General features: G+C 47.1%; 1 protein-coding gene across 4 annotated transcripts in view; it reads right to left on the bottom strand.

Annotated features, from left to right (window-relative positions):
- Nucleotides 1–8,458: 8,458 nt before the first annotated feature.
- The window catches only part of LOC144604408 (protein NDRG3-like), an 88,832-nt gene continuing 71,706 nt past the window's right edge, over nt 8,459–25,584 (bottom strand). For all 4 annotated transcript variants that reach the window (XM_078418780.1, XM_078418781.1, XM_078418782.1 and 1 more), the window contains exon 16: nt 8,459–11,627. In XM_078418780.1, the coding sequence (XP_078274906.1) occupies nt 11,473–11,627 (155 nt within the window). In that variant the 3' untranslated portion in view covers nt 8,459–11,472. The remainder of the gene's footprint in view (nt 11,628–25,584) is intronic.

Raw genomic sequence — 25,584 nt, 5'->3', positions numbered from 1 at the left:
GCAACAATGCCTTTAAATCTGGTGACACTGCAGCATACAGTGTTGCCAGGTCAAACCTGAACAAAGGTATTAAAAGGGCCAAAGACACCCATAGGCAACGGGTGGAAGACCACTTCAACACCACGGACACCAGAAGCATGTGGCAGGGTGTCAGGGACATCACTGGCTACAAGAGCAGCCCTGCCTGCCCCCACAGCGATATGGCACTGACCAACGGGCTTAACACCTTCTTTGCCCGCTTTGAAACTGGCAAAACCACCTTGAGTGAAAGAACCCCAGCCGAGGCGGTGGGACAGGTCTTGCAACTGAACACACAGGAGGTACAACGCGCTCTGCAAAGGGTCAACCCACGCAAGGCTGCAGGACCGGATGGAGTTCAAGGAAGGGTACTGAAGGACTGTGCTGAACAGCTGGCTGAGGTATTCACCAGGATCTTTAACCTGTCATTATCTCTAGCTACGGTCCCCAAGTGCCTGAAGTCGGCTATCATAGTTCCGGTGCCGAAAAAAGCAAAGATCTCCAACCTGAACGACTACCGCCCGGTTGCCCTAACGCCGATAGTCATGAAGTGCTTTGAGAGGCTGGTCCTCTCACACATCAAATCCAGCATCCCTGACTCACTGGACCCACATCAATTTGCATACAAGGCAAATAGATCCACAGAGGACGCCATCTCTCTGGCTCTTCACACTGTCCTGACTCACCTAGAAAGACAGGGCACGTACGTGAGGATGTTATTCATAGACTATAGCTCCGCCTTCAACACGGTGATCCCCACCAAGCTCATCACCAAACTCCACCAGCTAGGCCTCAGCTCGTCATTATGTGACTGGATCCTGGACTTCCTGCTGGTTCGACTGCAGGCAGTGAGAATGGGCCCGCACCTGTCCTCCACTATCACCCTGAGTACCAGGGCTGTGTTCTGAGCCCCATGCTCTACTCCCTCTTCACACACGACTGTGTTCCTGCATTCGACACCAACACCATTGTCAAGTTTGCAGACGACACAACGGTGATCGGGCTTATCACCAACGGGGATGAAACAAACTATAGAGCGGATGTGCAGAACCTGGCGGACTGGTGCTCGGATAACAACCTGTCCCTAAATACCACCAAGACCAAGGAGCTGATCATCAACTTCCGTAGGTCATATAACGGGGAATATGCCCCGATTTCTATCAACGGGGACAGTGTGGAGAGAGTGTCCAGCTTCAAGTTTCTGGGCACTCACATTTCGGAGGACCTAACATGGTCCAATAACACTGCTGCGCTGGTCAAGAAGGCACAACAAAGACTGTTCTACTTAAGAACACTGAAAAAGTCTGGTCTACCCCAACAGGTGCTGACGACCTTCTACCACTGCACCATAGAGAGCATCCTAACGCATGGCATCCCTGTGTGGTACCTCAGCTGCACGGAGGCAGAAAGGAAAGCTCTACAGCGGGTAGTCTATAGAGCTCAGAGGGCCATCGGAACACAGCTACCAGACTTGGAGGGCAACTACAACACACGATGCCTCAGAAAAGCCACCAGCATCCACAAAGACTCTTCACACCCCTGCAACAGTCTGTTCGAACTCCTTCCATCGGGCAGACAATACAAGGCCTTCTACGCCCGCACCTCCAGACTCAGGAACAGCTTCATCCCCAGGGCCATAGCTGCTATGAACCGGTCCTGCTGAGCCGGATGGCCACAACGCATAGATCAACTTGCACTTTACCCTGTCTAAAAACTGTTACAATTGTTTCGTTTCGTTGGGTTGCTGTTAATTACTTAAATTATTGCATCGTATGGGAGGCGCATTCCCAATCTCGTTGTACCCCTGGGTACAATGACAATAAAGATATATTGTATTGTATTGTATTGTATATAAGATTATTAAGGGGTTGGACACGTTAGAGGCAGGAAACATGTTCCCAATGTTGGGGGAGTCCAGAACAAGGGGCCACAGTTTAAGAATAAGGGGTAGGCCATTTAGAACTGAGATGAGGAAAAACTTTTTCAGTCAGAGAGTTGTGAATCTGTGGAATTCTCTGCCTCAGAAGGCAGTGGAGGCCAATTCTCTGAATGCATTCAAGAGAGAGCTGGATAGAGCTCTTAAGGATAGCGGAGTCAGGGGGTATGGGGAGAAGGCAGGAACGGGGTACTGATTGAGAATGATCAGCCATGATCACATTGAATGGCGGTGCTGGCTCGAAGGGCCGAATGGCCTCCTCCTGCACCTATTGTCTATTGTCAAATGTGATTTCAAAGACATCCTTCTCATTTTCAATATAGTCGCGCGTGTTCCTAGCGAGAATGTGAGAAGCAAAAGCAAAAGGTTTCTCCTGTTCATCTTCCATCACACAGCTCATCATCTACCATGGCTGCCCTAAACCCGCCTTTACTATTGTGCCTAAACCATAACCTGGCACATTTCATGGCAACTCCAGTTCATTTTCAGTTACAACAAGGAGTTTCACATGCATTCGGCATGTACGCTTAGCTCCCCACCCTACATCAGTGTCACCAACTGATGCAATTGGCAGCACGGTGGTGCAGCGGTGGAGTTGCTGCCTTACAGCACCAGAGGGCCGCGTTCGATCCTGACCATGGGTGCACGGAGTTTGTACGTTCTTCCTGTGGCTGCGTGGGTTTTCCCCGAATGCTCCGGTTTCCTCCCACACTCCAAAGACGCGCAGGATGGTAGGTATATTGGCTTCGGTAAAAATTGAAAATTGTCCCTAGTGTGCGGGGTGATCGCTGGTTGGCACGGATTCGATGGGCCGAAGAGCCTGTTTCCTTGCTGTATCGGTAAACTAAACAATTCCGTTAGCACTGACACAAGATCTGGAAGGAGCTGTGCATGATATTGCTCCATCCCTAGGAATGAACAACTCTGTACATTGTCAGGCCTGTCTGTGGTGGGATGGTTTCTACCTTAGTCATAAGCTCATGTTGTAAGTGGCAGCACGGTGGCGTGGCAGTAGAGTTGCTGCCTTACAGCTGCAGAGACCAAGTTTGGTTTCCAACCACACTCCAAAGACGTGCAGGTTTGTAGGTTAATTGGCTTACTATCCTTCACTGGTTGGAGGCCATTGTCCCTGTTCCTCAGGAAAAAAAGACACATGAGAACTCGTATGGTGCATTTGGCTCACGTCAGTTTTACATTTCTGCACGTGTAATCATTGGAACTCTTTCTCCAATATCAGATTTTCTATTTCTGCTCTCGTAGCCGTCAATACATTATCTTTATTGCATAAGCAATGATTCACCTCTCTGAAGATGTTATCACTATGGGCTGGAAATAGTGAAGACTTGATTATGAAAGATAACATTATGTATGAGCGAAGCACTTTGTGTGTGCTGATGATCAGATACGGCCAACTATTTTTGGTGACATTCAACTCTGTGGCGCAGGGGAGAGAAGGCATTTTCGGAATATTTAGTCAATCCATGCAACAGTATCAAACATACAAACTTGAGTGATATTGCAGTATAACTATTCAGGAGATCTAAACATAATAACATTGCAAATGCTTTGCTGAAGTTACTATGGGGCTGAAGAAGAGTTCTGACCCAAACCGTCATCCATCGTTTTTCTCCAGAGATGCTGCCTCACCTGATGAGTTACTCCAGCATTTGGCGTCTATCTTTGGTATAAGCCAGCCGCTGCAGTTCCGTGTTTCTACATATATTCTTACTATGAGTTTGGTTTTGTGTAAGAAGGAACTGCAGATGGTGGTTTAAACCGAAGATAGACGCAAAAAGCTGGAGTAACTCAGCGGGACCGGCAGCATCTCTGGAGAGAAGGAATGGGTGAAGTTTCGGGTCGAGACCCTTCTTCAGACTGAGGAAGGGTCTCAACCGAAACGTCACCCATTCCTTCTCTCCAGAGATGCTGCCTGTCCCACTGAGTTACTCCAGCTGTTTGTGTCTTTCATGAGTTTGGTTTTGTCTGATTTTGGTTTTGTCACGTGTCCTCAGGCACACTGAAATGTTTTTTGTTGCACGCTATCCAGTCAGTGAAATGTTTTTTGTTGCACACTATCCAGTCAGTCTTCATATCGAGTCCACATCACAAGATTAGAAATTGTTCATCCAGAGCTGAACACACTTCTCGGCATCTGCGCACAAAGGCATCTTGTGCTTCTTGTGCGTAGTGGTGGAAAGATTGGTGGGAACAAGGCTGCGAAGTGAACGCTCTTTTCATATCATAAGAGCGCATTCGGCGCATCGAGTCGAGATGGCTGATCCATTTAGTGTCATACAATGTGGAAATGGGCCCTTTGGACCAACTTGCCCAATGCTGACCTACATGCCACATCTAAACTAGTCCCACCGGCCTGCTTTCGGCCCATATCCCTCTAAACCTACTCTATCCATGTACCTGTCTAAATGTTTCTTAAACGTTGCGATACTAACTGCCTTAACTACCTCCTTCAGCAGCTCGTTCCATTCACCCACCACTCTGTGTAAAAAAAGTTATCCCTCAGGTTCTCATTAAATCTCCCCTCCCCCCCCCTCCCCCCTCCCCCCTTAAACCTGTTTCTCAAATCCCGTACTCTGGGCATAAGCTTCATCGCGTTTACCCATTCTATTCTTCTTGTGATTTTTCCCTATTTTTCCCATATAAATCCCATCCCCCTGCCTTCTCCCCATGACCCTATCAAGAACCTATTAATCTCTGCTTTAAAAATACCCAATGACTTAGCTTTCACATCGTCTGTGGCAATGAATTCCACAGATTCACCACCCTCCTGCTATCCAAAGTCCCCAGTCACTATTGACAATACAAGCAATACTTGGCAATTGAAATCACCTAAACATAGATACTCCAACAAGGACCACTGTTAATTAGAATGGCACTAATATGATACATACAGGCTGCAGTCACTTGACATAGTCTGTTCTTGAAACTTAGCATTAGTTGGATATAAGTTGCAGTGGGGAAATCCTGTTCTTCAATATAAGGAAGTACATCGATATTGATATCACTTGCTCAAAAATCTCCATATTCGGTTCAGTATCAAATTTCTTTTGGTTATTTCCCTTTGGAAGGACCTATCTTACCAAGTCAAAATGCTTCACAAATGGAAGTGGGCCATTGTAGGGCCTCTCGTCACACAACAACGCCATCTGTTGGTGTTACCTTCAACTGTATAGACATGACACAAAGACAAAGCGTTGGAGTAATTCAGCAGGTCAGGCAGCATCTCTGGAGAACGTGAACAGGTAACGTTTTGGGTCAGAACCTTTCTTCAAACTTGTCACAGGGTGGGAGGTGGTGGGGAGGGAAGAAAGCTGGAAGAGAGGAGGGGCAGGAGAATAGGTAAACACAGGCAAGGGGGGATTCTGATGGGCAGATGGTTAGACAAAAGCAAGTGACGAAATAAGGGTGTGAGACAAAAGGATTGAAGAGTTGCAAATTGTGAAGACAGAGGAATGAATGTAGGTGGAAGGGGAGGAATAGGTACGAGTGTAGGTGGGGACTGGGGAGGGGTGGTGGGGGGACGGGGGGTGGGGAGAGAATGGGCGTGTGTGGGGGGGAAATGGGAGGGGGAGGAGGGGTTGGTAGAGGTTACCTAAAATTGGAGAAATCAATGTTTATTCTGTTGGGTTGCAAACTATCCAAGCAAAATGAGGTGGCTGCATAGACATAAACAGACTTCATAGTCCCCCTCTCTCGGAGTGAATGCCCAGGAACCATTAAATGGAAAGGGAAATTGTTGACTTTGACAATTGATCCGTTATCAACTTCCACCAGTTGAAGAGGTGTTGCCCAACTCTGCATCATCAGACTCAAGAACAGCTTCTTCCCCTCTGTTATCAGGCTTCTGAATGGTCCTTCCATAAGCTAGGGTACTGTCCGATTCACCTCTACCCCACTGTGGACATTGGACTTTGTCTCTGGAACAGCAATGCTGAGAATTATATTCTGTACTCTGTATCTTTGCTTTCTTTCTACCTATTGCACTAGAATGTGGCTTGATTGTACTTATGTACGGTATTATCTGATTTGACTCGATAACAAGTAAAACAAAGCTTTTCACTGTACCTCAGTACTCGTGACAATAATAAATCTCAACCTCAATTTATCCCAAATAGCCGTTTGCTACTTTTGAAAACAGATGTTTTCTTTGGCTACCTTTAGTTTGTTTTTAGTCCACATTGCATCTTGGGTGAAATTACTTTTCAGCATTTGATTGGGGGAACTGTTTTCTGATAGAGGAATGCCTGGAAAGTGGGAGGTTTAAAAAAAAGTGAAATGGCAATGACAAATAAACTTGACTTGAGAGTGAAGGCAAGGCAGATCTGTGGAGCAGCGCCAGAGACCCCGGCTTCCATCCTGACGACAGGTGTCTGTACGGAGTTTGTATGTTCTCCCGATGGCCGCGTGCATTTCCTCCCACACTCCAAAGACATACAGGTTTGCAGGTTAGTTGGCTTCGGTAATATTGTAAATTGTCCCCAGTGTGTGCGGGATAGTGTTAGTGTGTGGGGGTGATCGCTGGCTGACACAGACTCGATGGGCCAAAGGGCCTGTTTCCACGCTGTATCTCTAAAGTCAAACAGGAGCAGGGAAACCCAGGTGACAGGATAATGAGGGACCCATCAAGAAAAAGGAGGCAAATATCGGATACAAGTAGCTGGCATCAAGTGAACCTCTCGTCTAGGGGCGGAGGAGTCATCTTAAGAGGAAAACCAGGAGGACAAAAAAGGGACATGAGATAGCCTTGGCAGGGACGATCAATGAGAATTTAAGGCCATTCTGCAAGTATTTAGGGGGAAAACACAGGGAGGTTAGAGGGCCCCTTAAAGACCAGGACGAAATCTGTGTGTGGAGGCACAAGAAATTGGAGAGATGTTCAATGGACCTATTTGAATAATCTGCATGGAGAAATACATGCACGGCCAGCAACTTGGGGAAAGTTAGTAATGAGATCTCGAAGAGAGTTCACATTACAGAAGAGGAGGTGCTGGAGGTCTTAAAATGCACCAAGGTAGACAAATCCCTGGGGCATGATCAAGTATATCTCGAAGGTATTGTGGGAAGCTAGGGAAAATAAATTGCAGAGGGATTTGTACGAGATCCCATTGCCACACTGACCTTCCTGTCCAGGGCCTCCACCATTGGCAGAGAGAGTTGGCAATGCATTATCAGTGGCACAGCTGTAGAGCTCCTTTCATCTTCTCCCTTACGATGAAGGATCTCCGAGATGAAAGGTTGACATATTTCTCATTCCACGCATGCAGCCTGAGCTGCTGAGAACTTGGAGTGTTGTGTGTTTTTTATTCTCATAACCCAACCCTTGCGAGGACCTGGTGCAGTTTAACAAACCTGCAATGGAATCCCTCCACATTGACCTATCATTTCTGAAGTGTGGTGGACAGGTGCGTCTCGGTGTGAGTGTGCATGCACGTCCGTCTGTGTGCCTGTCTGTGTGTGTGTGTGTGTGCATGTCTGTGTATATGTGTGCACCTGAACCTGCCTCTGCGTGTGTGCTTGCGCCTCTGTGTGTGCGTGCACCTGTCCCTGTGTGTGTGTGTGCGTGTGCCTGTCTGTGTGCGTGTATGCGCGCGTGCCTGTCGGTGTGTGTTTGTGTGTGTGGTCTGTGCTAGGTTTGCTACTGATCCAATTTCATTAGTCTTGATGATCATTTGTACCAGGCATTGGAAGAAAATTGTAAACATAAGGCCTCATATGGCTGGTGTAGATACAGCATGGAAACAGGCCCTGTGGCCACCGAGTCAATGCCGACCATTGATCATCCATTCATGTTATCCCAAAGTTATAATAAGGAACTGCAGGTGTTGTTTTCTACCAAAGATAGACACTAAATGATGGAGTAACCTGCTGACCTGCAGAAGGTCAGGCAGCACCACTGGAGAACATGGATAGGTGAAGGTTCAGGTCAGGATCCTTCTTCAGACTGATTATAGGCAGGAGAGAATAAAAAAATAGAAGCAAATAGAAAAAAAAACAGGACAAATCAGGGCCAGCAACAGATGACCTCAGGCAAGGTTCCCTGATAAGCTGAACGTTGGCTAGGGACAGGTGTGAGTCCAAGAGGGATTATATAGTTGCAAAGAGCCTAGTCCTTGAGAGGGCAGCACAGTGGCTTGGCTGATAGAGCCACTGCCTCACGGTGCCAGGGACCCGGGTTCAATTCTGACCTCAGGTGCTTTCTGCGTGGAGTTTGCATGTTCTCCCTGTGGCAGTGTGGGTTTCCTCCAGGTTCTATGGTTTCCAAACGCATTCAAGTTTGGTTTAATTGGCCTTGGCAAAATTGTCTAGTCTGCGTGTTGGCAGTAGGCAGTGGATGGGAAAGTGTGATATCATAGAACTAGTATGAACAGGTGATTAACGGTCAGCATGGACTCAGTGAGCAGAAGGGCCTGTTTGCATGCTGCATGTCCGAAGAAAACCCAATGGATAAAGTAGGCTCATTAATGAACTGTAGGCAAGACAAGCAAACAATTTGCACACAACACATTTAATTTTTAATAAATGCTTTAAATGAACTCCAGCTGCAAAAAAACACAAACATCTGCAGCCGGAAACTCCAGCAGCCATTTTCAAACTGTAAGCAAGAACGAGTTTTATTTCCACATCAGTTTAGTTCATCGCTAGATGATTAAGGACAGCGCGAGAGTCAGGTGCTGGGATTTTATCACAACAAACCTACACACAGATGCCACAAGCTCACACAAGCAACTTTTGTACCTGTATCCTCTTTTTTTTGTTTGGAACATTTTATTGAAAAATATTTCTTTCAGCTGGTGGTTCTCCAGTCTTGTGGAGAACAAAAGAAACACAAAGGGATGGATGCAGGACCGGGTCACAAGGTTAGAGTCACATCTGCCAGCCTTCCTTCACTCTATGCCCAGTGACAGAAAGGAAACAAAAAAATCTCGAGCTCAAACCTTCAGACTTTAGAGATACAGCGCGGAAACAGGCCCTTCGGCCCACCCAGTCCGCGCCGACCAGCGATCATCCCGTACACGAGCACTATCCTACACGCACAGGGACAATTCACAATTTTTAACCGAAGCCAATTAACCTACAAACCAGTACACCTTTGGAGTGTGGGATGAAAACTGGAGCACCCGGAGAAAACCCACGTGGTCACGGGGAGAACGTACAAACTCCGTACCGATAGCACCCATAGTGCACCTCTTCCACCACCGCAAGCGAGGGAGGAGAGTTGACATTTGATGGGGAATTTGCACCTGGGAAAAGTCACTAAGTGTTGGAGTAACTCAGCTGGTCAGATAGCATCTCTCGATAACATGGGTAGGGGACGTTTCGGGTCACCACCCTTATTCCACGTCCCAACCTGAAACGCCATCTACCCACGTTCTCCAGACATGCTGCCTGACCCGCTGAGTTACTCCAGCACTTTGAGTCCTTTTGTGGAAACCAGCATCTGCAGTTCCGTTTTGGATAATGGATGTTGGGATTTAAGTAAATGCTGAACAGGTTTTGGGGAAAAACTTAAAACAATTGCAAAAAAAAAAAAGAGTGTTCCTCTCGCCCCTCAGTGCCATCTCACTCATGTTACCGATTTGGGTGGATAACTGGACTCAAATCTTGGAGAGAAAACAGAGATACAAGGAGCTGCAGATGCAAAAATAAAGGACACGATGTGCTGGATTAACTCAGCGGGTCAGCCAGTATCTCTGGAGAACATGGGTAGGTAACATTGAATTGGGACCCTTCTTCAGGCTCTGAAGAGGGACCCCAACTCGAAACGTTGCTTATCCATATTCTCCAGAGATACTGGCTCTGAAGAAGGGTTGCAACCTGACAACGCCACCTATCCATTCCCTCCAGAGAAGCTGCCTGACCTGCTGAGTGACTCCAGAACTCTGCGTCTTACCTTGGTGACTAAAGACCCGGACACATATTGCCCGATAACTTTTGTTACATGGGAGAGGCGCAGCTCCAAACATTAAGGTGGTGACATTCCCCAATAGCTGCCCAGTCTATGGGTCACGGGTAGGGGAAAGCAATGGTACAGCTGGTTAATTAAAAAGTAATCAAAGCTTCTACACTTGCCGAGATCACCTTGAATCTTCAAAATGGAGACCAGGCCTGGTAGTTTGTGTCAGTGATGCTTAAGGTTGAATTGGCCATGAGAACCAGGATAGTCGGCATGGGGTATGGGTAGGGTTAACAAGGCTGGAGGCCCGGTTCAGTTATTTGAGCACTGCTGCAGGATCTTTAGGCACATCCTTGGGATTAATCAATCAAACCCAAAAAGGATATGGTACGGTGGTGCAGCGGTAGAGTTGCTGCCTTGCATCACCAGGGACCTTGGTGCAATCCTGACTGCGGATGCTGTCTGTACAGAGTTTGTATGTTCTCCATGCGACCACGGGTGTTTTCTCTGGGAGCTCCAGTTTCCTCCCACACTCCGCAGAAGTAGTCGTTTGTAGGCTAATTGGCTTCGGTTAAAATTGTCCCTTGTGGGTAGGATAGTGTTAGCGTACCGGGATCGCTGGTCGGCACGGGCTCGGTGGGCCGAAGGACCCGTTTCCACGTTGTATCTCTAAACTAAACTAAACCCCCCCCCCCCCCCCCGGTAAATCTCCACAAACTGAGGACTTAACTGTGACATGAACCCAAAAATCACAAGCAGGAACCTGTCTCCGTTATCTATAAGCACCACCGATGTTAGCCCATGGGTAACAGGAGCACGAGGCTGCAAAAACTGCCAAAAAAAGTATCCTGAAAAACTATGCAGAATTATACATTTCAGTGTCTGTCTATTGAGAAGCTTTACAGTGAATAGCAAGGAAATTCTGGCACTGCCCTTTAAATCCAGTGGGAATAAAGAAATCAAGGATGAGGGGGGAATCCTCATTGAAACTTACCGGAATGGATACAGTGGATGTGGAGAGGATATTTCCACTTGTCATAGGCTCAGAATAAAAGGACGTACCTTTAGAAAGGAGGCGAGGAGGAATTTCTTTAGACAGAGGGTGGTGAATCTGTGGAATTCATTGCCATAGAAGGCCGTGGAGGCCGTCAATGGATATTTTTAAGGTGGAGATTGATAGGTTCTTGATTAGTGCGGGTGTCAGGCGTTATGGGGAGAAGGCAGGAGAATGGGGTTGAGAGGGAAAGATAGATCAGCCATGAATGAATGGCAGAGTAGACACGATGGGCCAAATGGCCTAATTCTGCTCCTATAACTTATGAACTTATGAATCGTGGCTATCGCAGAGAACACTGGAAAGTAAATGTGCATTCACTACTTGGGTGAAAATATACCAATAGAAACAAAAAACAAACATCAACCAGAGACTAAAGCTTCAACCGAGGTGCCGGCATGCACTAACGCGACAGCTAAACACAAAACCTGCTCTCTACTGTTGAGATTCTGCACTGAAGGCTACAGCTCAGCCAGGTTGAGAGGAAATTTATTAAATCAAGAGGGGGTGGGGGGGAAGGAAAATTTTAAATAAGAGGATGACGTAGGAGTTTTAGCAGGAGACCTCCATGGTCTTAGCGGCACCTTGGTTTGTTTCTCTGTTCCTGATGTCGGTGGGGGACTGGTTGCGGGCGATGTCTCCGGATCCCACGCTCGATGTGGAGGTGGCCCTGGCGCGCGCTAGCCTGGTCATGCCGACTGCCGGCACTAGGGATGGAGAGAGGAAGAAACACACACACACGCACACACACACACAAAAACATCATTAAAAACAAAGCCCAGTCATTACTTAATCAGCTCTGCTTACAAGCTTGCTGGATTAGAGAGCTTCCGGGGTTAACGCGCAAGATGGGGGGGTGGGGGGAGGAAAGTAGATTGTTTTCTCAAATTGAAACCTCTGTCAGTAGCAAAGATACTAGAGGAACAAGATGGACCACTCCGTTGAAATCGCCTATACTGAAGTGTAGTGTGCAAAGGAGCCATTTTAGTAAGCAAAACTCGCCGTTCGCTCTGCCTCTCGCAGTGTAACCGGTGTTTTGGGGGAACAGTATGTGTGAGGACACCATTAAAATGCAGAATATATCTCATCTGCCAATTCACAGATTTTTAAATTTTTTATTTTAAAATGTTTCTGCGAGTTTCTGCCTACTAAAATGGCGCCGTGACGCACTACGGTTTTTAGTGTCGAGTCGTCTATCTTGCTCCTCTAGTATCTTCGATCAGCGGTTCCGGATTTGATTTTGTAGCTACCTGTCCATATGAAGCTACTCCAGCACTCTGTGTCTTCTTTGATTTTCTCAAGTTATATCTCTGTTCTGAACCGATAACACTTGAGTTATTCAGCATGGAAACAGGTTCTTTGGCCCAACCTGCCCAAGACGATCAAGACGCCCTATCAACACTCGTCCTACCCGCTCGCATTCTAAAGACATGCGGGTTTGTAGATTGATTTCCCCCCAGTATGTAGGGGGTGGGTGAGAAAGTGGTTCTGACATTGTGTGAATGGGTGACCGATGGTCGGGCGTGGAAGGGCCTGTTTCCACCCTGCATCTCTAAATTACACTAAACTAAAATGTAATTTATCGTGGTTTTAAATTTCCATTGCAAGGGTGGCTGCATGGATGTAGTAGCTAAGAGATCGGTTCACTTGTCCTATTTCTTTACAGCTGCTTTAGACTTGAGATACAGCGGGAAACAGGCCCTTCGGCCCACTGAGTCCATGCCGACCAGAGATCACCCCGTACTCTAACACTATCCCACACACACTGGGGACAATTTACAATTTTACCGAAACCAATTAACCTACAAACATGCACGTCTTTGGAGTGTGGGACGAAACCGGAGCACCCGGAGAAAACCCACGAGGTCACAGGGAGAACATACAAACTCCGTAAGGACATCACCTGTAGCCGGGGTCGAACCCGGATCTCTGGCGCTATAAGGCAGCAACTCTACCACTGTGCCACCGTGCTGCCCTTAATGGAGATTATTCCCATTGCATTTCAGTCCGAGCAGAGTTTCACCAGGAACATTCCCCGAGTAAGCTTGTATGGTCAGGGCAGAGAGTCTGTGAATGGTTCAGCTCCGTACGGGCAGTGCTGCTAGCCGGCAGTGAACTCTGCCCGCAACCTCCTGCGATTGCTCTGGGGACCACACGTTTCTGACCCGACCGAGCACGTCAACCTTGTGATGCAAATCACGGTTAGACCACAGACCATATTTTACCTCAGGCTTGGTAACAGGAGGCACAAGAATGAAAAGCCTCGTTGGAATTAGTCAATATATTCGCTGCGCTGTGGAATAACACAGGAAGGCCTGAATTTTGATGGAGTAAGGCATTGCTTTCAATTTCCTAGCTTTGCGACACAATAAAAAGTTCCACAGAACACAAGTCAACCTGCGTTTAGTTCAAACACAGGATGTGGATTCAAGATCAACTCACATTCCTTCCTCGAGCTTTACAATTCTAAACTCTTCAATCCTTCCATCTTTTTATCTCCAATTATCAAACCATCTGCTTATCAAACCCCCCTCACCTGCATCAACCTACTACCTGCTGGCCTTTGTCCTGCCTCTCCTCTCTTCCAGCTTCCTTTCTCCTCCCTCCCTGCAATCAGTCTGAAGAGGGGCCCAGACGCAAAACGTCACCTGAGACGTCACCCGCTGAGTTAGTCCAGCACTTTGTGTCCCATTACAAAGGCACGTGGTATGATGTTCAACACTGTGTCCCCAGAAATGTCCCTTTCCCCACCCATTCCCAAGCTTCTTGAACACGGTCAGGAGGTAACACCAGACATACACTGTCCCCTTACACTGATGAGAACATCCTCACCAATTCCCTCCATCGCGTTACCAGGAATTGGATTAGAACGGTCATTATGTCTTCAGTTCAAAAGGGAAAAGAATCTTGAGGTTCCCCAATAGTGCAACAATCTCCCTCCTCCATTATTAACTCATCTGAAGCTGAAACACTCATACATAGAATGACCACAATATGGAAAGAGACCATTTAGCCTAACTCCATGCAAAAGGCATTCAATTACTTCCCACTCCCTGTTCTCGTCCAGTTGCCCTACTGATTCTTTCCCTCTGGTATGTTTCCAGATCCTTTTTGGATATTACTATTGAATCTGTCTGCACAAGGACACAAAGTGCTGGAGTAACTCAGCAGGTCAGGCAGCATCTCTGGAGAAGATGGATAGGTGATGTTTCAGGTCGAGACCCTTCTTCAGATTCTTCAGAGTCTGAAGCAGGGTCGCGACCCGAAACGTCACCTACCCACGTTCTCCATAGATGCAGCACGACCTGCGAAGTTACTCCAGCACTTTGTGTAGAAAGGAAATGCGGATGCTGGTTTATAATAAAGTGCTGGAGTAACTCAGCGGGTCAGGCAGCATTCCCGGAGAAAAGGGATGGTTGACTTTTCGGGTCGAGACCCTTCTTCAGACCAGTCCAGCACTTTGTGACCTTTTGTGTATTAACTGATATCTACAGTTCCTTGTATCATATCATATCATATCATATATATACAGCGCGGAAACAGGCCTTTTCGGCCCACCAAGTCCGCGCCGCCCAGCGATCCCCGCACATTAACACTATCCTACACCCACTAGGGACAATTTTTACATTTACCCAGCCAATTAACCTACATACCTGTACGTCTTTGGAGTGTGGGAGGAAACCGAAGATCTCGGAGAAAACCCACACAGGTCACGGGGAGAACGTACAAACTCCTTACAGTGCAGCACCCGTAGTCAGGATCGAACCTGAGTCTCCGGCGCTGCATTCGCTGTAAAGCAGCAACTCTACCGCTGCGCTACCGTGCCACCCAATATCTGCAAGACGTATCTGCAATATGTCTCCAATACTATCCTGGGATTTCTCTCCCAGATCCTAATCATCACTGCACAAAAATAAAATAAGTTTTCCCCTTGTGTCATTGTCAGGCCTTTTTCTCCCCAACAACTTAATTCTCTTTCTACCAATTGGAAGTATCTTCTCACCTATTTGGATACCCTTGAGAATATTATAAAGGCATCCGATCCCTGCACAACCTCTGCTGATCCAAAGGGAACAAGTCCAGATTTCTCCAATGTGTCCAACTAACCACAGTAACTGGAGGCATTATTTTACGCCTCATCCTCACCCTCTCTAAAGCCTTCACTTGTTTCTCAAACAGCTGCAGTCCAGATAGACACATAATGCTCCAGTTATGGATGAAAAACAGTGTTTTGGAAAGGTTCCTTGCTCTGCAAATCAATTTTCTGGGTGTCCAAATCATTAAAAACAAATAATTTACTTTTGAAAGTGTAGCTACACCTGCTTTATGAATCACAAAATACAAAGGAGGTCCTACCAACACAAAACTAACATCTTGCAGACTCGATACACCACCTGAATCATGCCGGCTGCATATTTAACGGTGCCAGCGAACCCCTTGGATCTTCCAGTGGGAATCCAAAGGACTGATCGATTCCTTGGTTTAATATTGCTTCAGACTCATTTAACTCTAAACCAAGGGTGCTACCATTGAACCCTCTCACTCAACACTCACTCCAGATTTTTTTTTGATTTTTTTAATCCAAAGTTTTGCACAGCTCAACACAAGATGACCAAGGAAATATTCAAAAAAATATGATCTGGTTCACATGAAAGTCTCCATTCATTCACATTTAGGATCCATCTTGGAATGGGGTGGTGAGGCGGGAGAGGAGATTTGCGAGCTATTTGATACAAATGCACGTGCACACAACAATTAGGTAGCAAGTCACGATGGTAAACACAGCACAAAGGGCAAAGGAACATGCACGGGAGAAGACAAGGCCCAAACAAAGTGATGGAATAGCATTCAGTCACGTCAGCCTAGTTGGGAATTCCAATGGGCTGGAATCTCTGGTTTCAATGTTTGTGCCACATAAGGATTTCGCTTCCATCAACACATTCCCAGTTTGCCCAGTAGCCAGCGTTTTGTTTCCTTCCACCAGCTCCCTAATCGGGTCTAGCAGTCAATAGACAATAGGTGCAGGAGTAGGCCATTCAGCCCTTCGAGCCAGCACCGCCATTCAATGCGATCATGGCTGATCACTCTCAATCCCATTGGGATGGTATTCATACAGGTTCAGTCCTTCTTACCAAAAGCCAAGTTCAGTGCTCCCCAAGTTGCAGAAGCATGTTCCTGAACCTCACTCTCCCTCCCATTTAGGATCCTGCACTAACAAGGACCAAGACTTTAGAATCACCTTAGTTTAGGTTAGAGATACAGCATGGAAACAGCCCACGCCGACCAACAATCACCCGCTAGATCGACCGTACCTCACTTTCTCACCCACTCCATGCACACTGGGGGTAATTTGCAGGAGCCAGCTAACCTACAAACAATGCAATATACAATACAATATATCTTTATTGTCATTGTACCCAGGGGTACAACGAGATTGGGAATGCGCCTCCCATACGATGCAATAATTTAAGTAATTAACAGCAACCCAACGAAACAATTGTAACAGTTTTTAACAATTGTAACAGTTCCCTCCCACGTCTTTGGGATGTGGGAGGGAACTGGAGCACCTGGAGGAAACCCACACGGTTACAGGGAGAACGTGCAAACTCCACCCGAGGCCACATGAACCCAGGTCTCTGGTCTCTACCATAGTAGCTGTGCTACTCTTAACTTCACCTCTCCTCGAAATCCATCTTTGGCATGCATGTCTCCCTATTCTCAGGGGCAAGTATTTGTTTTAAATGCTCCTAAATATGCCGTCAATGTATGAGCTGGCTGATTTCAATAATTGGTATGGAAAAATAAGAATATGAAATTCATTGAAACTCGAGTCTGTTCTGCTCTTACGGTGAAGTTAACTTCTCATACTACTTTTGCCTCCCTATTGCCCTTTACACCATGGGTCGATATCCCACATGGCTTTTAGCTGCATCTCGGGGACACAGGTCCACACCAATTTAAATCAGAATATTCTTCCAAATATTTGAGTTTGTAGTTTTAGAGATAGTGTGTAAACAGGCCCTTTGAGTCCGTGACTTCCAGCGATCACCCGCGCACTAGTTCTATCCTGCACTCTAGGGATAATTTGCAACTCTTACCAAAGTCAATTAACCTACAAACCCGCACTTCTTTGGAATGTGGGCGGAATCTGGAGCACCTGGAGAAAACCCACGAGGTCACAGGAAGAACCTGCAAACTGCGCACAGATAGCACGCATAGCCAGGATGGAACCCGGGTGCTATGAGGCAGCAACTCTACCGCTGGGCCACAGTGTCCCAAAGTGAAAATTAAACCAGCTGAGAGAAATAACCAACAACAGAGCCAAAATCTTGATTAAATGCATTGAATGACGAGAGCACTTACGCACAAAGCTTCTTTCGTTAATTAACTGTCAAGTCTCAATGCTTCAAAGGCAATTGTGATATATTTTTTAAAGTTTTTATCCAACAGTTTGACATCAGCCAGCCAAAATTAGGGAGCTAAAAGAGATTTAATCAAGAAATTAAATTGGGAGATGTGGACTGAATATATGTATTACACTGAGCTTATGTTCAATTGAGCTGCCTTGTCAATGATTTTACTCAAAAGAACTTCAAGATGGGATCATGTACAGGCAGTCAGAGGGAAGGGGGAAAGGTTAAGGACTGTGGCAAATGTTGAAGCATGATTGTAAATAATGCCAGTAGAGCTACCTGTTTCACCGTGCAGATGGCTTAGCTGAACATACGGGACTGTAGCCAGTGGGAGGGGGAGGGGGGAGACAGACCAGGTTATTAGTGATCATATAACACACATTGCACACAATAGGCAGCAGCAGATTGCAAAGGTTGCAGCACACAGAAATAAGTGGTGGAAAGACGATTGAGAAACAATATTGGACTCTTAAGCTTCACCTCTCCCTGAAACCCACCTATTTGACCCAACATCAATGCCCATGTTGTTAAGCTTGGAAAAGGTGCAGAGAAGATTTACAAGGATGTTGCCATAACTCCAGGTGAGAGGTTGAGCAGGCTGGAACTCTATTCCTTGGAGCGCAGGAGGATGAAGGCTGATCCTATCGAAGATCACGGGAGGAATAGATAGGGTAAATGCACTTGTATATAATTGAGACCTGTATATAAATGAGCAGAAGCTGGAAAGATTTACAAGGATGTCGTCAGGACTCGAGGCCCTGAGCTATAGGAAGAGGTTGAACCATGGAGCGCAGGAGGATGAGGGGTGATCTTATAGAGGTGTACTGAATCTTTTATCCAGAGTTGGGGAATCAAGAACCAGAGGACATAGGTTTAAGGTGAGGGGGGAAAAGATTTCATTGAAACCCGAGGGGCAATTTCTTTTTTTCTTAAACACACAAAGGGTGATCAATATATGGAACAAACAGCCAGAGGAGGTAGTTGAGGCAGGTACGATCACAATGTTTAAAATATATATGGACAGATGCATAGACAGGATAGCTTTAGAGGGATATGGGCCAAACAGGTGGGAGTAGTGCAGATGGGGCATGTTGGTCGGTGTGGGCAAGTTGGGCCGAAGGGCCCGTTTCCACGCAGTTTGACGATCATATGCTTGCCACAACATGACCGGCACTTTCCCATTTGATACTGGCCACCCTCTGTAATACTCGGCCACATGTCCAATATTGTAGGACAATGATGGCTGGTATTTTCTGCCCCAGACTTGCATGCTGAGACAAAGAGGTGAAGAGCGATTGGTGATTAGGGTTGAATGCGGTGACTTAATTGCAAGGCTCCACAAAAAACAGTGAGAAAGTCTTGCTGAAGTTCAAACCGGATTATCACCCTCTAGTCTCTGTACATCCACACACACAGAGCCCAAAGAAATGTAGACAGCACAGAGCGCAGCTCAAATTGACACATTCGTAGCAAATCATTGGTAAAGCTCATCAGGCTCGTTTTATTCAGTTTAGAGATTTAGTATGGAAACAGGCCCTTCGGCCCACCAAATCCACGCTGACCAACGATCACCCCATACACTAGTCCTATCCTACACTTTAGGGACAATTTACAGAGGCTAATTAACCTACAGATCTTTGGAATGTGGGAGGAGATGTGTAATGGTGTCATTCATGTTATGCATCATACTTTTGTAGTTACGCCCCATTAGCTTTTAAGTGACCACTGCTTGCGAGATTCGAGTCAGTGTAAGTGGAACGTGCAGGCGTGAGGTCGTGCTTGCTATGTAGTTAATAAAGTCTTTAGAACGTTATCCAGGTGTAAGGCGTCTGTTATTATACGGCCACAACATGGTGGTGATGTATTCGGCCATGCCAGGGAATCTCTGCTAACTGAGCACGTCCGATTGGAGGCGTGGGTTCGCATCCCACTTCTGACACCATGTTTGTGGTGGCCGTATAATAACAGAAGCCTTACACCTGGATAACGATCCAAAGACTTTATTAACTACATAGCAAGCACGACCTCACGCCTGCACGTTCCACTTACACTAACCCGAATCTCGCGAGCAGTGGTCACTCAAAAGCTAATGGGGCGTAACTACAAAAGCATGACACATAACATGAGTGACACCATCACACTAATCTACAAAATGGGAGCACCCGGAGAAAACCCACACAATCGCAGGGAGAACGTGCAAACTCCCGACAGACAGCAGCCTTAGTCAGGATCGAACCCAGGTCTCTGGCGCTGCAAGGCCACATCTCCACCGCTGCTCCACTGTGGTCATTATCTGAACAATGAGATTAGATGGAACACATGGACATCAGTTAATCTCCTACGATGTCAGGCACGGAGTCTGAAGAAGGGTCCCGACCCGAAACATGGCCTGTCCATTCCCTCCCACAGACGCTGCCTGGCCTGCAGAGATACTCCAGCACTTTGTGTTATGCTCAGGCAAGAAAATGGTAGGTTTCATTAGCAAAAGTGTACATCATGGCAGGCTCAGAGGTTAAAGTACCACTGATGGGGGAAACAATTGCATGAGCTCTTGCACTGCCTTTGAGATATTACGCCATTGCAGGAAGAAAGTAAATGCAGAAGTTCCTTTTACAGAAATCTTTAAATTGTTAGCACAAGTGGTAAAGTTCTACTGAACTTTATTGCAGTCAGTCTCAGCCCTGTCAGTAACATTATGTGATGCCACAGACCACAACGCTTCCTGTTGACACACTTAAAAATAATAAATAATAGTGCATATACGGGTCCACCACCGATTTTCCAGCACCCTTGGTTCCAGAGCCTTGCCGGATTGGAGCAAAGAGGTCCTTCTACAGTTGTACCGGGCCCTGGTGAGACCGCACCTGGAGTACTGTGTGCAGTTTTGGTCTCCAAATTTGAGGAAGGATATTCTTGCTATTGAGGGCGTGCAGCGTAGGTTCACTAGGTTAATTCCCGGAATGGCGGGACTGTCGTATGTTGAAAGGCTGGAGCAATTAGGCTTGTATATACTGGAATTTAGAAGGATGAGGGGGGATCTTATTGAAACATATAAGATAATTAGGGGATTGGACAAATTAGAGGCAGGAAACATGTTCCCAATGTTGGGGGAGTCCAGAACAAGGGGCCACAGTTTAAGAATAAGGGGTAGGCCATTTAGAACAGAGATGAGGAAGAACTTTTTCAGTCAGAGAGTGGTGAAGGTGTGGAATTCTCTGCCTCAGAAGGCAGTGGAGGCCAGTTCGTTGGATGCTTTCAAGAGAGAGCTGGATAAAGCTCTTAAGGATAGCGGAGTGAGGGGGTATGGGGAGAAGGCAGGAACGGGGTACTGATTGAGAGTGATCAGCCATGATCGCATTGAATGGCGGTGCTGGCTCGAAGGGCTGAATGGCCTACTTCTGCACCTATTGTCTATTGTCTATTGTCGGACAACAGAGGTCACATAATAATGACACAACAACAAGTCTCTTGCCCAGAGTAGGGAAGATCGAGAACCAGAGATCATATGTTTAAGGTGAGGGGGGAAAAGATTAAATAGGAACCTGAGGGGCAACTTCTTCACACAAAGGGTGGTGGGTGAATGGAGCGAGGTAGTTGAGACAGGTACTATCGCAATGTTTAAGAAACATTTAGACAAGTAGATAGATAGATAGGACAGTTTGGAGGGATATGGGCCAAACGCAGGCAGGTGGGACTAGTGTAGATGGGGCGTGTTGGTCGGTGTGGGCAAGTTGTGCTGAAGGGCCTGTTTCAACACTGTATAAATCTGTGACTCTAATACATTGGAGTCACTAATTATACCCCTCCCAAACCTCTAAAGCACCGCAGTCTGGCAGAAACTTAAATAAAACAAATATTACATGTAAATTATGTGCTTAACCCTGACTTGGACCTCGCTTGGAAGCCACAGCCAGGGTTAAATGTGCCCCACCTGGACTCGCACCCTTTTCTCCCCCCACCCCCTCCTACATTCCTTCCTCTAGCTTCACAATTCGCAACTCTTCAATCCTTTTGTCTCACAACTGCCTTTTCATCTCTGGCCTTTGTCTAACCATCTGCCCATCAACCCCTCCCTCTCACCAGTATTAACCCATTACCTGCCAGGATTTGCCCCACTCCTGCCTGTCTTTTCCAGTCCGTCCCCCCCCCCCCACTACAGTCAGTCAGAAGGGTCCCGAACCTAAATGTTGCCTATCCATTCCTTCCACAGATGCTGCCTGACCCGCCGAGTTTGGAGAGATGCAGGTTGCAAACAGGCCCTTCGGCCCATCGAGTCCGCGTCGACCAACTATCACCCCGTACATTAACACTATCCTATACACTAGGAACAATTTACAACTCTTACCAAAGTCAATGAACCTATAAACCTGCACGTCTTTGGAATGTGGGAGGAAACCGGAGCACCCGGAGAAAACCCACAAGGTCAAAGGGCGAACGTACAAATGCTGTACAGACGGCACCCGAGATTAGGATTGAACCGGGGCCTCCGGTGCTGAGAGGCAGCAGCTCCACAGTTGCGCCACTGTGATGCCAGGCAAAGTTCCTCCAGCACTTTGTGTTTTGCTTCATATTAACAGCTGAAGTTAATGAGCCCACCCCCTGCGATGGAAGCACTGGCAGGGAACCCCGGTGGATTTTAGGATTTGAAAGTGAATCAGTCTACCCATGCTCATTGTGTCCTCAGTACAACTTGCCAGACCTTTAGGAGGGTGAGTGAAGGGGTGATGGGATCCAATGCATGCAGAAGCATGGCACCCACAGAGAGGTGAGTGGGTTCCAGTCAGGGCTGGTGAAAGAGGGGTCAAGTATTGAAGAGCAGCCACTTTCATGGAGAGCGCCAGCTGACTGCGCCCATTCCCACAGCGCGACTGAGTGGGGCTCAGCTTAAAGCAGGGCGATCCGCTCCCTGGTCAACCATGCAACGCAGCAAATTATTTCTGTCTACATGTAACTCTTGTCACAAATCCCTTCCTTTAGTTTAGAGTGCAGACACTCTGACTTACATACGGGTTACGAGCCGCAGACCCTTGTGCAAGTTGGGAGGTCACAGGGGAGCTCCATCACAGGCCTGAGCTAATGGGAGAGGTTGAGCAGGCTAGGATTATATTCCTTGGCGTGCAGGAGGATGAGGGGTGATCTTACAGAGGTGTACAAAATCATGAGAGCAATGTGTCATGTCGGGTGGACACATAGACTCTTGCCTAGAGTAGGGGAAATCAAGAACCAGAGGACATAGGTTTAAGGTGGGAGGGGAAAGATTTAATAGGAACCTGAGGGGTAACTTCTTATTTTTACACAAACGGCAGTGGGTGTATGGAACGAGCTGCTGGTCGAGGTAGTTGAGAGGCAGGTACTATTGCATCGTTTAAGAAACCTTTAGACAGTTACATGGATAGGATTGGTTTAGAGGGATATGGACCAAACAGGTGGGAGTAGTGTAGATGGGACGTGTTGGTCGCATGGGCAAGCTGGGCCAAAGGGCCTGTTTCCACACTGTATAACTGTGACTATGACCTCACAAGCAACTACATACATGATCTTGATCAGTACAGGTGTCAGGGGTTATGGGGAGAAGGCAGGAGAATGGGGTTGAGAGGGAAAGACAGATCAGCCAAGATTGAATGGCGGAGGGGACTTGATGGGCCGAATGGCCCACATCCGCTCCTACGACTTATGAACTTAAAGCAGAAAAATTCAACATCTAAAGGGAAGTTATACATAGACAGAGATAATGAGGCAAATGGAGTCCTGATCAGTGCTGGAGTTGACACTTTGCCGATTCTTTTTCAGTCTGCACAGTGCCTACAACTATCAGGAGAAATTGTATTGAAGTATAAAACAGCCCACGCGCTCTCTAAAACATGCAATCAGCTACGGGCTCGGTGGTAGCAGAACATGGACATCAGACATTTCATAGTGCTCTGTTCCCTGCGGTCTGGAGATTCATTGGAGATTCTACCGCATAGGGCAATGCTGAGAATACACAGAGAAGGGGAAATCCTTGGGTTTCCACAGAGGAGACTCTCTTTTCCATCAGAAGGCTGCAGCAAAACAGTGCACTGCTCTGGATTAGTCAGAGATGGTGTGTAGGAACTGCAGATGCTGGTTTACACCAAAGATAGGCACATAAAGCTGGAGTAACACAGCGGGTCAGGCAGCATCTCCGTAGAAAAGGAGGAGGTGATAGAAACATAGAAAATAGGTGCAGGAGGAGGCCATTCGGCCCTTCGAGCCAGCACCGCCATTCATTGTGATCATGGCTGATCGTCCCCAATCAATACCCCGTGCCTGCCTTCTCCCCATACCCCCTGACTCCGCTAGCCCCTAGAGCTCTATCTAACTCATGTTTCGGGTCGAGACCCTTCTTCACACTCGGGTTCTTCAGATCACTCATTCCTTCTCTCCAGAGATGCTGCCTGTTCAACTGAGTTACTCCAGCATTTTGTGGCTATCTTTAGTCAGAGACGGGCCTCATTTAAAATGTTTGGGAACAAATTTAATATCGTAAAGTGAGGATTTAAATGATTGATGCTCAGATTTCAAATCGGGATTGCTGGCACACAAAGGCACAGGTGGTCTTATCTGCGTCATCGGAACTAATCACTCTCTTCCTCCACCCTCCGCGGCCCAATTTCTCCCTCTTCATTGCATTGGCTTTGTGCTGGATTTCACGGTCCACCCATCCTGCCTGTGGCTCGACACTGTGTCTATTAGTTGGAGATGGGACAACTCCAGGAAACTATTCTTTACACTTCAGAGATGCAGCGTGGAAGCAGGCCCTTCAGCCCACCGAGTCTGTGCCGACCAGCGATCACCCCGTATACTAGTACTACCCTACACACTTGGGACAAGTTACAATTTTCCTGAAGCCAATTAGCCTAGAAAGCTGCACGTCATTGGAGTGTGGGAGGAAACCGGAAAACCCACGCAGTCATGGGGAGAACGCACAAACTCCATGCAAACAGCACCCGTTGTTAGGATTGAACCCGGGTCTCTGGCACTGTAAGGCAGCAACTCTACCACTGTGCTACTGTGCTGCCCAAAGGAACCAAGGACTCTAAGTAGCTCCAAATAAGAGTAATCCATTGAGTCTCACTCCTAAAGCCTGCAATCTGTCCCCTTTAGAATACTTCAATTCCCTTTCTTAATGCGACAACTGAATTTGCCTCCTTTAAATTTGTGCAATAAAAAAAATCTGAAACTTCCATTAACCAAATACTCATGTGGCATTCTGAATCAGAGTGACTTAAAGGGAATGAGGTCAATCAGCCACGAGACCATGAAAAAGTGAATGAATTTGGCCATTGGGCTCTTACAAGTGCGGTATGTGTCACATCAATTGGATGTGAAGTTTAGGTTAGTTTAGTGAAACAGCATGGAAACGGGCCCTTCGGCCCACACCGATCATTGATAACCCATTCTTACTCATTTTATGTTATCTCACTTTTGCATCCACTCCCTATACACTAGGGGCAATTTACAGAGGCCAATTACCCTACAAACCCCCACGTCTTTGGGATGTGGGAGCAAGCCGGAGGGCCCAGAGGAAACCCACGTGGTCACAGGGAGAACGTGCAAATTCCACACAGACAGCACCCGAGGTCAGGATCGGACCCAGGTCTGTGGCGCTGTGAAGCAGCAGCTCTACCAGCTGCGTCACTGAGCAGCCCCTAGACGTTGTAACCACAAACGTAGAGTCAATCCAAAATCAAATGCCAGGATGAGATGTCACACATCACTTGCTGGGTGGCACGGTGGGACTGCTGGTTGTGTGGCTGCCTCAGAACCGGGTTCAATCCCGATCTCGGCCTGCCTGTCTGTGTGTGTGGAGTTTGCACATTCTCCCTGTGATTGCATGGGTTTTCTTCAGGTACTCCAGTTCCCTCCCACCTCTGAAAGATGTGTGGGTTTGTAGGTTAATTGGCTTCTGTAAAAATGAAGTGCCCCCCCCCCCCCCCCCCCGTGTGTAAGACATAAAACTGCTGTGCGGGTGATCGAGGGTCAGCGTGGCATCGGTGGGCCGAAGGGCCTGTTTCGGCGCTCTATCTCTAAACTCATCTGCAGCATGGGGCACTTCCTACCTCAAGTCAAATCCTATTCATTCAAAGCTTGAATTTTCCTATTTTCTATCTAAGAGCCGTCCTCCAAGGAAACCCAGGGCTGGTGGCACCATTGACCAGAGACCGCGAGCGATTCCCAGAGCATGCATACATTCCAACTCCAGACTTCCAATACTCACAATTATTGCGAA

This window comes from Rhinoraja longicauda, chromosome 22, assembly GCF_053455715.1.
Source record: "Rhinoraja longicauda isolate Sanriku21f chromosome 22, sRhiLon1.1, whole genome shotgun sequence".
Lineage (NCBI taxonomy): Eukaryota > Metazoa > Chordata > Chondrichthyes > Rajiformes > Arhynchobatidae > Rhinoraja > Rhinoraja longicauda.
Note: the sequence above shows the minus strand (reverse complement) of the source record. Positions and strands in the feature narration are given on the sequence as shown.